This window comes from Poecilia mexicana, unplaced genomic scaffold (genome assembly GCF_051168715.1).
Source record: "Poecilia mexicana isolate PSO_F unplaced genomic scaffold, ASM5116871v1 scaffold_15, whole genome shotgun sequence".
NCBI classification, from domain to species: domain Eukaryota; kingdom Metazoa; phylum Chordata; class Actinopteri; order Cyprinodontiformes; family Poeciliidae; genus Poecilia; species Poecilia mexicana.
Window position 1 is genome coordinate 24424546 of NW_028263384.1, and position 17843 is coordinate 24442388.

At 39.9% G+C, this 17843-nt stretch overlaps 1 protein-coding gene across 3 annotated transcripts in view; it reads right to left on the minus strand.

Moving 5' to 3' along the window:
- The window catches only part of slx4ip (SLX4 interacting protein), a 43777-nt gene continuing 25934 nt past the window's right edge, over positions 1–17843 (minus strand). For 2 of the 3 annotated variants that reach the window (XM_014982081.2, XM_014982084.2), the window contains exons 5-8: positions 17146–17214; positions 12169–12257; positions 1503–1609; positions 1–1403 (exon numbers count right to left, since the gene is read on the minus strand). In XM_014982081.2, coding sequence (XP_014837567.2) covers positions 704–1403; positions 1503–1609; positions 12169–12257; positions 17146–17214 — 965 coding nt within the window. In that variant the 3' untranslated portion in view covers positions 1–703. The remainder of the gene's footprint in view (positions 1404–1502; positions 1610–12168; positions 12258–17145; positions 17215–17843) is intronic. The other variant, XM_014982085.2, reaches the window with a different exon arrangement.

Consider the following 17843-nt stretch of genomic DNA (forward strand, 5'->3'; position numbering starts at 1 on the left):
ACTTTTCAGATTTTTTTTATTGTTTTTGCAAAAAGGAAAAAAAATAATAATAATACTGCTATCTTGTAACTTCACAGCCTTACTTTATGTTGGTCTATCATATAAAATCCCGACAAAACACATAAGAAAATGTGTAAAAGCTCAAGGGGTGTGAATACTTTTACAATGTACCACCTTCAATTGCTCAGGAGCGATGGATTAGGTTAAATGTAAGCGACTGAAGTCAACCCAAAATAAGAATGGGGTGATGAAATAAGTCTGGAAACTGCCATCAATCACATCAGAGCTTCGGCGGGGATACTGGACACTTTTCAGACGCGTAGGAGCCAGCGCTTCAGACTGAAAGCCATGACGTACTGCGCGGCTCCTGCCTGTCTCAAATCCCTGATCTTTAACATAAAACCAAAATCTATTCTCCAATAAAGGTTTTCTACTTCCATTTGCAGAAATCTCTGGATTGCCGCTCCTAAAAAACGGGAGAGGCACCGGCCTGTTTTGGGTATTTGTCAAGAGAAAACTGTAACGTTCAAGTCTGAACCGACACTAAGCAGTTAGCATTTGATGCGAGTCACAAGAACAACATGTTAAAATAACAAGTAAAGCCGGCTAAAGAGACCACATGAGCTGCAAGCTTTCAGCCCGACAGAATAAAATCTGTATCTCCGTGGCGTCAGGGATCTTTACTTCAGCTTTCCTCTCCCTCTCAGGACCTCTTCGTTCGTCGTAATCTCGAGGTTCTGGGCACGTTTTCACTCCCCTCCTCTCCGAACGCGGATCTGGAACCAATAGAGGAGACCGAGGATGCGGGCTTGACAGATAGGCCCCTCAGACTTGCGGCTGGCCTGTTTTGGTTTGTCTTTGCTGTGTTATTGCTTGCGAGGAGGAGCCTCTGGGCCTGTTTCCCTGGAGTAAGCAGCTCTACTTCCAGTGTGGTTTTCTTGCACTCGGAGACAGGGAAAGCCTTGGAGTTTGCCATCGCTCCGACTGGAGGAAGTGGCAGCAGGGGAGGGAGGTTATGGTTGAGTGTTTGCGAGGTGGAGTGGATTTGCGCTGGGGCTGAACAGCTTCCAAGGCACGTTTTCTTGGCCAGCTGTGAGCCAGGATCTTCCCTGGTCTCGCACCTCTTGCTGGTTTTCTGTGTTATTTCACTCTCTGCCTCATGTTTCTGCCTTTGAGAAGACCGTACCTCAGCCTCAGGCTCAATTAAGGCATCGCTGGAAGGCACCCTGTGGTTTGCCTCCATGGGTGCGTTCAGTTCAGACCTGGGCACGGCCTCTGGCCTCGATTCTGCCTCCCCGGCTTTACCTTCAAGTCCCTGTTTTTTGGGAAAGCCACTCCGCTCCATCTGCTGCATCTCAGTCGTGGAACCACAGATCTCTTGCTGGACACAGGCTTGTTTGGCTCTGCAAAAAAAACAAAAAAACAGTTAAAAGCATAGGAACAAACATTGTGTGAGTGTCCTCTTTGACTGGTGGGGTTGGAAAGCATTAGATCATACTTACATCGTTTGAAGCACAGTCTTCTTTGTTTTTCTCGGGCTGCGTAAAAGCTCTCGGGTTTCTCCCACACTGGAAAAATATTCTGATCTGGTTTGCTCACTCAGCTCAGTCTAGAAAGGACAAACAGAAAAGGTGTAAACAAAGAGGATTTAGCTGGCGGCATCCCCTGATGGAAGGAGGACATGTAAACGCGTTGTGGCGAGGAAGGGAAATAAATATAATCATAACTTCATTCGAATGGCAGAAAAAGCTCATAACAAGCTCCCTAAAGGGTTAAACTTGGGGTGAAAGTTTAATAACTCCACATAGTAGAGAGGGGGAACCTCTGAGGCAGAACACGGAACAAGCCAAAAATTGGATCTCACCAACATGTGCCCTCAACGGGCCACTAATGAAGGTTAATCACATGTTTTTTTCCTTGGCTGACCGAGAACAGACTCCAGTTTTATGAGAGAACAGAAGATGCTGGTAGTAAATTGACCAGAACTTGGAGGTAGAGAGTCTGTCAGTTTGTTGTAAATTAATTGCAATAATAAGGGCACAGTGTGCTAGCAGGGCCATTTGAGACTGGGAACGAGCCAGTGGTAGATTGTTCTATTATTAGAGAATTGCAGAAGTATTCGTACCCAGTGAACTTTTCACATTTTGTCACATTACAACCACTTAGTCATGACTTTATGTGACGGTCGAACACAATGCAAATTAAAAATCTGAATCTGGTAATTCCAGTGCAAGTAATTACCTTCAAAAGTCACCTAATTACCAGTTGCAAAAGTTTAAAGCAGGTCTTAGGATATAAAACAAGTTCCCACGCTTTGAAAATCTCACAGAGCTGTGGAAATCTACTATCCGTAAATGGAAAGAGTCGGTCACGACTGCAAACCAAACAAAACAAAGCCGCCCCCATAAACTGCCAGGGCTTGAAAAGGAGCATTAAGCAGCGAAGCAGAAAAGAGGCTCATAGTAACTCTGGAGGAGCTGCAGAGAAGCACAGCTCGGGTGGGAGAATCTAATCTTTTCTTGAGCAGTGAAAGGGAAACTGGTCAGACTAGATGGAAAGACAAATGAAGCTAAATACAAATCAATCCTAGAAGAGAACCTGCAGAAGACTTGAGATTCACGTTTTGACAGCAATAATTATTTCAGTGATTGTGGCGATTAATGAGAAAAAAAAAATATTGGCAAACTGCTAATTTCTCATTTAACCACTTCAGCTTATTTTATACAATATTAAAAATACAAAAGAAAATGCAAATAGATCATTCAATTCCTTTTTTAAAATAAGAATACAAACATTTTATTGTCTAAAATGCATTGAAAGCATTCTTTTAGTGTACGCTCGATCATTTGTAGCAAAGGATGCAGTTAGAAAAACATCTATGCAGTGTCGTCGTGATCTGTTGATTATTTTTTAATCAATCAATAATTGGACAGCAAAAGGAGCTTCATTTTTTTTATTATTATTATTTACAGAATTTGAACCAGGTGAGGATAAATCCAGAAGTTGCAGGACAGCCGCGCTGTAGAGCTTTTATTATGCACTAGTTGGTTTAATCACATAAAATCCTCCTAAAGTATATTGACGTTTGTGGCTGTAGCATAAAAAAAATGTGGGATGTGAATACTTTTGCAGGACATGTTATTAGAAATGTGACCCACCGCTAAAATTTAAGAAATTGAACTGATAAGTGGAAAATTTAACCGCTGTGATGAAAGAAACATAAAAATCAGGGTTTTACCAAAAGGCATTAGTAGCGAATCAGCCAATACGAGTGAGGTTACTTCACTGTGGACAACAATTCAGGGCAAGATGACAATGCAACTCGCAGATCCGTGTCCCTTTCATGACTGGAAACGATGGACTGTCACAGCGGGGAAAAGAAACCACACGGACGTTTAATCTGGGAAAACTCAACAGAGTGGCCGCCATGTTTATTTAATATCGACCATTTCTCAGATCATTGCCCTCCTATAAACTGGTTCGTAAAATGATCAATGTGCTCTTTAAGACGGGGAAAGCCGATGTGGTGAGCGCTGGCGTCCGCCAGTTGTTTCTAAAGCAGGATGAAAAATCATTAAGGTCCACTTCCACAAACACGATACCAGTGGCAACGCAAGAGAAAAGGAGTAATTGCCCCAAGCTGCAGGAGTGAGATGGAGGATTGTGGCTTAGCGCTGGATGCTGAGACCTAGTAACTGCAGAGAGACTAAAGAGGCCGGGCGGAGGGAGAGTAACGAAGGAGGAGAAGTAAAAAAGGAAGGAAAAGAGACAGGCAGAATAAGAAAAGAGTGTTTGGAGAGGAGCACAACAAAAGCAGAGGCACCTCCCAAAGTCACACCGCCTGACCTCAGACGTCTCATCAACATGCCCACAAGAGTAAGAATCCTCACACAGGAAGCTGTCCACAAGCTGCTCTTTGTGCAAGAGCAGACTCATTTTTCAGTGTGGGCAGCGCTTCACTCTCTGCTCTCACTCGGAAGCCAGAGCTACAGCTGGCCTTTGGACTGGCGGCAGGGACACACGTACAAACTTGCATTCGCCCACACACTCGCAAACCCACCCCGACAACAGCAACAGGCAAGAAAGTGCAAAACGTGAGGGCCACAATCAGCATTGTGAGGCCTTGATATGCATTATCGGCTGTTTAATATGAATAAATCCTGTTTGAACGTGAACTTGAAAGAAAAATCAACAAGGAGCCAAAGGGAGGCTCCCTGGGAAAGTTTAGAGTTGTTCTGTTCCTGTCGGGGAGACTTCAAAAGAACAAGAGAGTGAAAGAACCGAGTCTTGGAAAGGAAGAGGGACGAACAGAGGAAGGTCGGATGTACGAGGCAGACAAAAAAAAAAAAAGAAATAAAGAGGATTAAATCGACAGAAGGAGGCAATGCTTAAATTATTCTTGTCTGCCGTTGACCCTGAAAGTCAAGATTGTAAACAACGTATCCGGTGTTCCTTTTACCCAATCAGATTGCTTCGTTTCAAAGTTTTGATCTTCCTTCTCCAAGTGGATATTATTGTATGCACTTTTATAATTTCAATGTCCACCACCGTAAAGTTTTCATACCCTTAACCTAAATGGAAGGAAAATGATGTCTCTACCTGCTATGCATATCTCCACATCAAAAAATGTGCACATTCTTCTTTGCAAAACAGAGCAAGCTCAATCAGATTGGATGGCAAGCATCCATTAACAGCAATTTTCAAAGTTTCCAACAGATTCTCAATTGGATACAGTTAGGGATGCACCGATTTATTGGGCAGCTAATTTATCTGCGCCAAAAGTCTGGAAGTCTGAAAGAAAGAGATCGGGCAACATTGTCTTTATTATAAGCCTCAAGGATAAAACTGTACTGTAGGGAAATTAGTTGGATAGCTGGAGAGTCCTATGAATAGCAACAGTGACAGGCAGTAAAAATGTCCACTGCAGCTTCTACACATCCAAACTCCCTGAAGCTCCACCAGAGCAGCTGCAACAAGGCAGCACATCTGGATGTCAGTTTGTAAAGATAAGCCTGGCAAAAGGGCAGCGAGAGCAGAGACGATGAATTATTTGGTTTAAAGGGATGCTGGTACACGCTCTTATAACTTGACCCAGCTCTTAATGGCTCCTGGAAGCAACTTCAAAAAGATAACCAAGCAGATACTCCATAAAAACACCAGTTTCTCCTCTGTCACCTCAGATAAGGCAGGAGTACAGACAGCGGGGGATTATGTTGGTTATCTTGTAATGCAGCTGCACTTGAAGTAATGCAGTGAGCCGGCAAAACGGTCCGACTGATCTAAAACACTCCACTGCTGCAATGACTGGCTTTCTCATGGATTACACAGAGGCACACCAGACAAACAAAGACGCAAACATGCAGTCGTACCTAAGGGCTATTCAGGGAGACCAATTAATCAAACAAGAGTGTCTTTGGACACTGGGAGGAAGTGGAATGTCCAGACAGAACCCAGAGGCGGACATGCAAACTCCATACAGAAACAACGGAAGCAGAAGTATGATGGGATTTCATAAAATTAACTAATGCAAATCAGTGCATGATTGTGAAGCAGAAGGAAAGAGATATGTGGTCCAATAAATGGTTTAGAGAAACATCTGAAAGGTGCAGAGTGAATTTATGTAACCTTCTGAATTACAGACTGTACAGTCATATTCAATAAATTAGAAAACACGTCCCAATGAGCCTCTTTTAATGCCAAGTTTTCATTAACTGCAAGCAAAAAACCAACAGAAATTAAGGGATTCAAACATCCATCTGCATAGAATTAACATGCATAATATGTCTCACTTAGTGATAAAGTTCTTACAATAAATAATATTCTAATCTATTGAATGAGTCTATAAATGCAAATCTGCCTTTTGCTGCATTTAAACATTTAGGAACTGACAATTTTGCCCGATCTTTGCAGAATAACAAGCTCAATCAGATTGGACAGGTCTTGTCTTTATCACCATCAATCTTTCTATCAACTTTGACAAGACTCTCATATACTGCACAATAAAAACTCTCCCACACAGCATGACGCTGCATGACGCTGCAGCCACCATGTTTCAAGGTTGGGCTGGTGTGTTTAGGCTGAAGTACAATGTTCCTTTTCAGCCACGTAGGAGTTTAATTTGCATGCAGATCAAAAAGTTAATCTACGCGCAGCTCCATACATCTGACCAGAGCGTCTCCCTCTATGTGTGCTTCCCTAATATTCCCTAAGCTGAAAACTGCAAATGGTTTTTTCTTCTGACTTTCCTTTTCACCACATTTGTGAAGTACAATAAAAAAAACAACATAGAAATGTGTCATTGCCAAATTATGGAAATTTCACAGATTATAAAGGCTGATTAAAAGTGATGTTATTATGTCTGATTGTTTCTTAATGCAAACGGACAAGCAACGACTTTTAAATAAGACTAAACCTTTTCAGTCAAGCATAGGGGCATTGCAAATTTGTCTGAAACCTGAAACAACCATTAAAAAAAAACAAAAAAAAAAAACCTCATCATAGTAAATCAAAAGCATTGTCAGCGTGGGGAGCGCCCACTGTCTCTCATCTACAGTAAAATAGTGGAAACAAGGTTGTTTGTTCTTGGATTACCCGAAATCTTTACATCTCGCCTAACACACAAAAAGCCAGTCAGATTTTATCCCGTAAATCCAATTACTCACTCATCATCGTTGGAGAGATAATAACTCACATCAACATGAAATGCCTGAGTCCCTCAAATCATCTAAATACTGAGTTATTCTTTCCACGAGAAAGCCACGTTTATAAAACCTTCAAACTGGCACCAAGAAACAAAAACACCAGCCTTCCAGGCAGAAATACCTCCTGCCGAGATGTTCGCAAATTTATTCCACACATTCCACCAATCATCCTACACCCACCCTTCTCCCATAAAGAAAAGCATGCCATGTTTGTCTAAGCTCACCACATCTTCTCTGCAACAAAGTCAACAAGCATGGGCACCGACTTGTGTAAAACAGAGGACAGCTCTTATCCTCCAACAATGACTAAAGTTTTTGGATCCACCCATGGGGATGGATTAGCAAGAGCTGTTAACTGTTTGCACTTTGAGAAAAATCAGAGAAAACATCAAAAGGCCGAGTGGAATCAAAGGGACTTAACGTTGTATTGCGAGAGATCCCACCCGTGTATTTGACCTAGAAGAGGAGATGGGTAGATCCCGGAGGTTTGGGAAACGGCCGCAGCTAGCTGTTGGGAGCTGCGAGAAACAGAGCCGTGCTGAGGTCATGAATAAACACAAAGCCTCGTCCAGAGCTCAGAAGAGGACGGAGCGGGGCGGGGGGGTCTGGAAACACATCTGTGCTCCCTTTGATCCAAACTTCTGCGGCGCAGCACGGCGCTCACCTCAGCTGCCCACTCTTTGCCTGACTACAAAACATCGACAATCCTAAACAAGCTCTTTCCTTCCCATACTGCCCTCCTTCACTGCGGGCTGACTCACAAGCAACTTCTCATGAGGGGACTTGAAATTTTCAAAAAGTCAAGAAGAAAAAAAAACAAAACAAAACAAAACAATAAAATCTGGTAACACACAAAACCTCTTGTTTGCCTCCCACTGTCGTCTGCAAAATAAAGCAGTCTGAAAGCTTCAACCTTTTCTGAGCCACAGTTGTTTAAAGGTTTCTAGGTCATAACAGACTGAGTGCATCTGGCTAATATAGATGTCAAGATTGACTTCTCTAAACTCCAGACATCTCTGTCACAGCTTTAAAGGCATCGCTGTGCTGAAACCAAAGCATTTGCTGGATAGTTCAACTGTTCCTGACAAACCATTGGTTTCTATCTGTTAAACAAGAGAGGCTGCGCATGACAACTTAAGAACTGCTGACAGAGTCCAGAGAAACCGATTTAGAGCCGACATCCAATCACGTACTAAACAAAAAGACAGCTGTCTACATGAGAGGAGTCCTACAGATTCAATTAGTAAAGCGGTGAGATGAGCACTGGCCATCTGTGTAACAGTTGGGGAGTGAAGTAAAGTGGAAGTTTGGCATTAGTTAGAGCAACACAGAATCACAAAGGTCAGAGTTTTTTAGGCCAATTCCACATCTCTGGTTTTGGAAAATGCTGATGTATCTGTACTAAAAATAGATGATTCCATTTTCTCTTTGAGAACAGCGATTAACAGTAGGGTTGCATTAAATCCTGTATTGGTCAGTTTTTAACACATCGGTATTAGTCTGCTAAGTAAAACTGGTCCAATGTAATGTCAATATTTACTTCCATTTTGTTGCTCTTTGTGTTTCAGGAGGGGTCGTGATATTTATTTGGTCATGTGACAGTGATTGTGATGCAGAGTGGGATTGTATTTGTAGGTTGTTTAACAGAGAAGCAATGCCAGCAGTGTGTTCAAAGCTTTCCAAGTACTGTTATACTGAGATATTTTAAAGCAGTACTAAAACTGGATAAGTACTTATTCTGCTGTTTTGTCGTATCCTTTTGTTCTGCATGTGTGAAGTAAGAAAATGTTCCAGTTCCAAGTTGGAAAAATAAACAGGGAGGAGACCTAAAGTTAGATGTCCAAGAGGGGAAGATGAAAGTTTCTCACCAACTAAAGCTTCAGTATTGCCATCGGTTAAAACAAGCTGATGTCTGCAAGAACATCTAAATTTTACCTATGAAACAAATGAAAATGCTGAGTAAATGTCCACGCTTTAAACTGGATGAAATGACATTCATTCATACTGACTCAAATGAAGCGGAGTTGATTTGTGCTTTTGGGTTTAATTATTGACCTTTGAATTTCTTTCTTCCAAGTTTAAGCTTAGATAATGTTTTAATCCTAATCTTCCTTTCTTCATTATTAAGCAATGCCCCCAACTCAATCACTAAATATTCACGTGCAGTGAGGGCAGTGTAGGTAGGCCTGTCGCAATAAACAAATCAATTAACCGCATGATAAATTAAAAGAAACTCAATAATTTTCATTTGCTTGATTTATTGTTTCACCCTTTTTTTCTCTCTTTTTACCAAAAACTGATAAAAGTCTCCAGTCTGGTGTTTTGGTCTCAATTGTCCCTATTTTTTGAAAGAAAAATGTGTTTATAGAGATGTCGTAATTTATTATATTTGTTGTTTCTGTTTTTTTCTACATTTATTTGGATATTCAAAATGATTCCAGCTCCATGGTTTAAAAGTTCGATAAAATTTTAAGTTTATCGATCTTTAAGAATGTGTTGTTGCATTTTCATACCATTATTACTATTATTTTACTTGAAAATGTTCTCAAAACAACAATGTTATCGTTTATCGCAATAAGCTCTGGGACAATTTATCGTCCAGCAAAAGTTTTTACCGGGACAGGCCTAATCATATAAGTTAAAGTACACTCATCTGGCCAGGTGTGTAACAGCACAGCTTCAACGCGCAACACTTCAACTATTATATCTCACCAAATGCCCGTCTGCAACTGCAGTCCTGGAGTGCCAACGTCCTATAACCTTTGGAAGAATCCAGGCTCTCCTACACACTTGAATCAAGTTACCAGGTCTTTGCAAAACTTGTTGGCATGCCAAGGAAGTAATTAAAAATTTTGATTCAGGTGCGTTGGAGCAGGGAAGCATCCAAAAGTTGCTGAACAGAACAGCAGTTGGAAACTTGTCACCGATGCTTGTGGAGAGAAACAAAATGTAATGCCTTTTTGCATAGAACACCTAAAGAAAGTTCAATGAAGTAAAACTTGAAAAAAAAAACAACATGCTGAAAGTCCCAACTTGATGCATTTAACAGACAGGAATTTAAATAAAGTCTAGTATTTTGTTCTTGTCAAATGGAAATTAAATTTGTCTCAACAGACTCACAGCCAGGAAAAAACAAAAACGCTACTTTGTCCCAGAAGAGGATGGGAGTGCACAGTAATCGTACATGAAAAGGATCCGCGATGGATGCCATGATGTTACCTCAGTTCCTTCACAACTCAGCTCCTCTGACCTTATAAAATGTTCTCATTTGTCTACATTTCCACTGTGGTTACAGTTTTTCTTCTGCAAGTCACACAAACTGAATCCTGACAAACCTGAAACTTCTTTAAACACGCAAATGTGGTAAAAAAAAAAAAAAAAAAGAAAAGTTTTTCTTTTTTTTTTTGAAGTCTCACATGCAAATGCTGTCAAGTATCGTTGGATTACAGACTTTCAAAAACAAGATCAAGTCTGAAAGAAGCTCCAAAGACCACATTCATCTTAGACAGCAACGTTATTATAGTTTACAAGAGAATTCTGATTTTTGACGTGCATTTCAAGTCAAGAATAGAGCAAGAGGAAGTGAACAAATGATTCCTTTTGTCATGTGAAAATCCTTGTGCCTCTCTGTCTGGTATCTTTCCCTCACAAACACGGCTGAGCTAGTGAGAGCCCCACCACAAAACTCCCACCCTCCAATTCCCTCTGCTTGTACTGTATGATCCCAGAGTACCACATCCTGAGCAGAGAAACGCAATCGACAGCAATGCCTCCTTGAACTGGAAAATTGGTTACACAATCTGAACTCTTCGTCAACGACTATGCAGCTTGACAAAAATATTACAATCGCTGCTTTCATTGGAAGTCGAGCTGCGGAAAAGGCTGAGGTATTTAAAAAAAAAAAAAAAAAAAAAATCTAAATAAAAATCCCTCACAGAAAAATAACAGGCCACTTATCATGGGATGGGAAGGCGGTGCGATGTCTGTGCCAAGGTGAGAGGCTCCACTGCCAATTCCCAAAATACTCAGGGGGGCTTTAAGGATCAAATATACACTGACCATAGGACAGTAGATTATATTAAAAAAGGAAAAACAGCATTTTAGACTGCAAAATTAATGTAATAAATCTCTGTTGAAACACTAATAGTGAAGACAGTTTACTTGTTTTAATCCACCCAAGTTAAAGTGCTTTACAAAAGTATTCAGGCGCCTTAAAATGATCTATATTGTGTCACAACCACAAACGCCTTTAATATGATTTTATATGACAGATGAACACAAAATAAATTTATAAATGGTTTTCAGATTTTTAAAGACATTTGTATATGGACCCTTTAACTCCCAGGTAAACAACAGGCTTTATATGTCACCTAACACGTAAACAGAGGCCATAGCTGTTTTGTGAAGACCTCGGTTTATGAAACCAAATTCCAAAGTTTGAACATCTTACTGAGCTCTGTTCTCTTCCTCCACTGAAAAAGGAAAGAATTTGGCTTAACTGTGAACCAACCAAAGCATGGCTGTCCCCCTAAACTGACAAGCCAAGCATTTAAACAGGCAAGGAAGAAAGATGTCATAATGACACTTAAGGATCTAAAAATACTTACTGAACCACAAGTAGTTTAGCCCTCCACAGATCTGGCTTTTATGGTAGATTGGCAAGAAAAAAGCCACAGCAAGTCCTAATTGCATTTTGCCACAAGCTATGTACAGGACACCAATCCTACAGTGAGCCACAGTGGTGGCAGCATCATGCAGTGGGAATGTTTTTCATCAGGAGAGATGATGAGGCAATGGATGTGGTTAAATACAGACAGAAAATCTGCCAGAGGCTGAAAAACCCTGAAAACTGAATATTGGTAAACCATTTTAATTTTTAAATGGTCCAGTCAAAGTCCAGACTTTAATCCAATTGAGAATCAGTGGCACTTTTTTAGATTTTCATTTGTAAAAGCTTTAGAAACAAAGATTCATTTCAATTTACAATGACGTACTACTTTGTTTTGATCTATCCTTTAAAATTCCCCCCAAAACATTAACATTTGTGGCTGTAGCGTGACAAAATGTGAAATTCCTGAAACAATCAGGGCTGACTTTAATGCCAAGATGAACTTAGAAGTGTAGAAAAGCTTCGCAATTAGCTAGGTACAATTTGATAAATCTCTCTTTTAGCAACATAAAAATATAAAAATGTAATTAATGTTTCATGTTTGGTCATGGTAGGTTAGACTTAATCTCAAAAAAGGCGACCCTGAACATTTTGACACAAATCTCTTCGTATTTTCTTTTCTAGGTCTACAAGATGCTCCAAAAGAGTTCAAACCCCCTGTCCTGTAGTAAAGCAGACCACTATACATAAAGGGAGAGCACAATTTGGCAATGAAACTCTATAATAACACACAGACCAATGCTGAACTTTTTGCCAAGCAACTGGAAGGGGAAATAGAGGAGTATAAACAGCACTCACCGCGGCCAGGCTCGGGTTTCCATGGTGCACCGAGGCATCTTCTGGGCAGCTCACACACACGACATATCGTTCAGGAAACAAACGCAAATCTGAAAGCAGGCGGGGAAACAGGACACATCTTAATAATGTGGGTTTACCTCTAATTATCAGTCCATGTCAGACTGGAGGAATTGTGGTAGAAGCTTGAATTAACATCTACAAACTATTCATCACACAATGGGAGCTTAAATATAACCAGAACTTTATGAGCTGAGTAAACAACATAGAAATAGTTTACATTTTTACATTAACTCTGGGTTTTGGACTAAACCTACAGTTAAACTGATTTCGAAAGGAAATATGTCCACTTCAAAAACTCATTTTGTTTTATGTGGCGCCATATAATTTTTTTCAATATAAATCAAAGAAAAACAGATTAATGTAAAACCTAAGCTAGACTCTTCAATCAAGTAAACAATTTTGATGATGGCAAGTTAATGAAAAACCAGCACAAGAAAGGATTTTAAAAAATAAAAGGAAGGAATCTCTAACTTTACGGTTTGATTAATTTTGTCTGTAATCTTTTAGTTGAGGGCTACATTGCCCATAACCTTCCTTTCTAAATCCTCTTCAATGATTTTCCTCATGTGTGGAGGAGGAGAAGTATTACTTACATGTACTATGTGTATGTGTAATATTAGACGTCTACGCAACTACTGCAAAAAACTTTGTGACAATTTCTGGCAAGAACTGAAAGCACTAATAAAACAAGTCCGAACCCTTCTTTCCAAGTCAGATAGCGTTGGTCGCAATAGCAAACACTGCATAGATGCGGCATTTGCTTAGTTTTAATATGCCGTTCTTCCGATCTCCTTGGAAACAATAAGCAAGAGAGAAGGTCTCATCACCTTTTATGTCCTCACCCGAAATAGGCCTTTGCAACAAATATGAGAGCGCTCATGGAGAACGACAGATCCACTGCGATGATGGGGAAGAGAAAAGTGAAGAGCAATATCATGCAGTCCTATTGTTCAGTAAGATTTTTGAAAACTGAGGAGATCGGGAGATCCAAACGTTATTCTGAATTACAAACTTCTAAAAAAAGAAGAGTAAGTCTGCAGATAGTATAACTCATTTTAATATTCTATCGTTCATGAGCAACATGCACTGCAGCCATTCAAGACCAAGATGTTTTTAAGATGTTGCCTTAGGGCCAGGTGTCCAAAGCCCTAATCCTTCTGCAGCTCTCAGGATGATTATGTGCAACCCTCCAGTGTTTTTTTGTTTCTTATTTTTAGTGTAAGATCTTAGTAAAAGTTTGCATGTTCTCCTTATGAATGCATGGGTTCTACGGCTTAGGTTAATTGGTCACACTGGTGTGTGTGTGCATGGTTATTTGTCCTGTTGTGTGTCCCCCTGATGGACAGGGACACACAAAGTCCCTGGACCATATCCAAGGTGTATCCCACCTCTTGCCCAATGACTGCTGAAAATAGCAACCAGCCCACATAGAACACTGCATGAACAACCGGGTAAAGATGATGGATGGAAAATCTAATCTCCTTAAAATGGGGTACAAGGTCAAATAAAATACAGCAATTTTTAATGAAAGGGAGACCTTTGTGTACACAACTAAATAAAGTGGGGGTTTTATGTAAAGTCAACTTTTAGGAGCTTTATCTCATGTTATAATGTTACCCTTTTATCAAAACATACCTGGAGTGTTACTTTATTTCTTTCATATATGTTCCTTTAATCTCTGGTGACAACCGTTCAGGGCGTCTAAACGTTGGCTCTCTAAGTTTCACCTTTTCCACAAAGCTCCTCCAAGCTTCTACATTACAGAGCTCTCCTCCCCTGCAGCCGCCCAATCAGCACCTTCAGACTAGCAGCAGTAGCAATTAGCAAACAGCAAACAAACAGCAAACAGCTGGTAGAACTAACAGCACATCTGCTGAGCTCATCATAGAAAGTACTTCTCCTAAGAACAGTTGCAAATGTCATTATGGGGGAGAACCATGTCATGACTTATCGGAAAAGTAGGAGCTTTTTAAAGAGACAGACGCCAATTTCAAGGTGTAAAATTGCAAAGTCATGTTTGATATATAACATTTTTTAACTGACAGTACATAATACTGCCCCTTTAAACTCAAATAAATAAGTACAGCAAACATTTTCGAAGAGAGTGTGACCCATTTTTACTGAGTATAGTATAAACAACTTTCAGGTGACTTCAAGGATTCAGAGTTTAGACTTGTTTTGATCAAAGGAGCTCAAACATATTGTACACTAAACCAAGTTACCCAAATAGGCAGAAGATGCATCTGCAGTTCTCAAAACAACTTCACCTGCAGAGCTGATACATTTTTTTATTATTCTCTAAAGGTTTTCAAGGATTTTGGCGATTCAGTCTTAAAAGTAGGTTGAGTTCTTGTACAAGGTTTGTACCAACAGATTTTCAGGTAAAAATGGTTGTGGCCTTGCTTGGGTTTTCATAGTTTAAAACTATTTTAACAACGATAATGTTACGATGACAAGATAGGTTACAATAAATTCTTCATGAAGATATGTTTGTGATATGTGTGTACCTTTATTAATGATGCATTAATTGTACACAAATTCAAAGGGAAGTTTGCATTTTTTTCTATTTCATGCTGCTTTATGGTTTTAATCAGAAAACAACAACTGGGTTTCATGTGTGGCTGGAAGATCTGAAATATTGCTGCTTTGCAGTATTGTTTCATTGCCTTAAACTTGAACCCTATTATCAAAATCTGCCTTAGATTTGAAACCATTTTTAGTAAGAGAATAGAACATTTAAAATGCACAATAGCTAATAAATTATTTATTTAAAAAGCAGGGAAAAACACTAAGAAACTTGAATGGACTGAATTTTTGGGTTTTACCGATGTATTTGAAGTATCATTCTTTTTTAGAGTTTGTTGAAATATAAAATAAGAATAATTTGCATGAGTATAAATTAATTGTGGATTTTTCTAGTCCACAATCACATTATATTACAATGCATGCAGACTCAAATATAATCAGTACATCCCATCTGGATGATTGTTGCACCTCTCTCGTACACTTGGGCATCACTCATTCAACAGGTTCATTCCTGTTGAATGAGTGATCACTATTCATGGCAGAAAAGGTTTGCTGCTTTTGAGAACACAACACATTTTAAACAGAACTGAGGTTCGTGGTTTGGGAAACGCATTCAAGAAACTTGATCTCTTGATTTCAAAACGAGTTTTGATGTGTTTTTGGGATAAGTGTCTTTTTGGAACACCCTGTTCCATCCAAGTTTTAATTATCCGACCTAAACTGTCGACCTCTGAACAAAGAAAATTAGTTTTGATGTTCAAAAACAAAAACAGCAACCACCCAAGTGCAGGCATCCCATGAACAGGAAACTGCTGGCACACCAATGCCCACAGAGAAAACACTTTCACTTCACCATTGAAAGGCAAAATGCCAAACAAGAAATAAGCCCCCCTGCTCCTAAAGAGATACCTTTTACGATGGACTTGAATTTGCAACTCCCAACTCAGCAAGTCAAATGCATTCTGGAGATAAATACAAGACAAACACTGAGCTAGTTAGCCACAAAAACAGCAAGTATCTTTGGATTAGTCAGGATGAAGCTTCCAAACTTAAGAACTCAGCGCCAAATATCTGGCCTGGTGGTGGTAGCATGATGCCATGGGCTGATTTGCTAGAGGTTCTGATGCAATGGAAAAATTCAGCGAAATAATGAAGGAGAAGGAGCATCTAGCAGTGGCATCCAGTCAGGGGAGGCACTTTTTTGTGTATTATTTCAACATTTTTAAATGTTGAAATTTATGCCCTGCTGTGTCTCACCTCTGGAGGCGCTTAGGCAAGCAGCTGAGGCATGTCCATTGCCATCTCTCTTAATATCACTAATACACGTTTTGAATTACTCATGCGCTATGCGTGCTGAAGTTCCACAGTCTGTCTTGTGTATATAATGAATTTAAGACTGATCGGCCATACATCCAAAGTGAAAATACTCAAGGTGATGCAGAAAGTTCCGAGCCGCACTGATAGGGGGCAGTGCTGAGCCCTAGTGTTGAAGATATTTGTGGAGAAGGACTTCAGATACAAATATAGGTAAGATCATAATTTAAGAAGAAATGAGATGAGCCATAAAAATGTAAATAAAGGAAATCTTATTTGACCATTTTGGTGTTATTTTTTCTTGCTCTTTCATTGCTAAACTGCATGGAATTAATTAAAGCACAATTAAAAGCTGTAAAAAAACATTATTTAAAAAATTTCTCAAAATCTTTTTAGGCAGAAGAACATAAAACTCCCAAGAAAAACTTGCTTATTGACATGAACATTCTTCAACTGTTATCAAACTTTCAGAATGTAATTATAATAAGAACTTCTTACAAATGCAATTTAAAACTAATTACATGTTTTGATGTTAGCTAACCACATGTGTAGGCTGTAGTGAACTCAACAGACCAAGTTTCACAACCTTTGACCCCAGAGGACCAGGCCTAATTTGATCTGTGACGGACCTGCTGAAAGAACCCGTCATTTTACTCTGCAGCAGGTCACCGTTGCCCCAACATCCAGGCCTCCGTCCTGTGGGAGCAGATATTAACTTTACTGACAGGAAGAGAACCATGTTGGTCCCATGAAAAGGTGACCAAGGGTCACAGGCGCTATATGGGCCGTGAAGATAGATTCCCACTGCCCTCCATAGACAGTTGCACAGTTCCTCTCTCTCTCACACTCCCTGTAGCCTCTCAAGGGGGCTATTTTAGCGGCTGCCTGTTCTCAACAGCACCCTAAGCAGGTAGGGACAAGACATAAAAACAAGTGGGGGGGAGAAAAATCAACACAAGAGCTGCAGATGACTTGCTCTTTCTGTGGGAAATTTGGCTGAAAATGAGCCTTTGAGACGATCCATTTCTGATTATTTCAAATGGGACGGGGGTCCATAAAAACATGTAGGTCACATACCCTGCTTGACAACACATCTGAGATTGGAGTGCCGCCTCAGGAAATTGGCCACAAGGTTGAAGTTTCTCCCTAAGAGAGGCAAAGAGAGACAATATTTATTTCAGCAGGGGTCTATGTGGAGGAGTTTATGTTCAGAAGAAGTTCGCTGTGCAGTAATATTTTCTAAAAAAGTGAGAAAAGTGGTTAATTAATAGATCTGCATTGCCTTTGCATTTTGTTAAGTTACAACCATGAACCCAAAGTTTTTTATTGGGACTTTATGTGATGGAACAAAACAAAATAGTAAACAATTGTAAAGTGAAAGGGAAAAAAACAACATGCTTTTCAAAGGGCACTGTCCAGTTTTATTCAGTTCAACTTTCCTGATACACCTACATAAAACCTGGATCAGCTAACTGTAATTCAATCTCAGCATAAACACAGCTATTCAATGAAGCCTGAGGGGTTTGTTAAAGAAGCTGGGGAGTCCTTTAAGCACTGTTAGGTTATAAAAAAATATTCCAAACCCCAAATATCTCCCAGAGTTCTGTTCAATTCAGCATTTGAAAATAAAAGGGGGGTTTGGCACAACTGCAAAGCAACCAAAACATAGCTTTCCACCTCAACTGGCAGAGTAGGCAAACCTTGACATTAAAAAAAAAGTATCAAGAGGTGCCTAGTAATGCAAGAGGAGTTGAAGTCCATAGCGCATGTGGGAG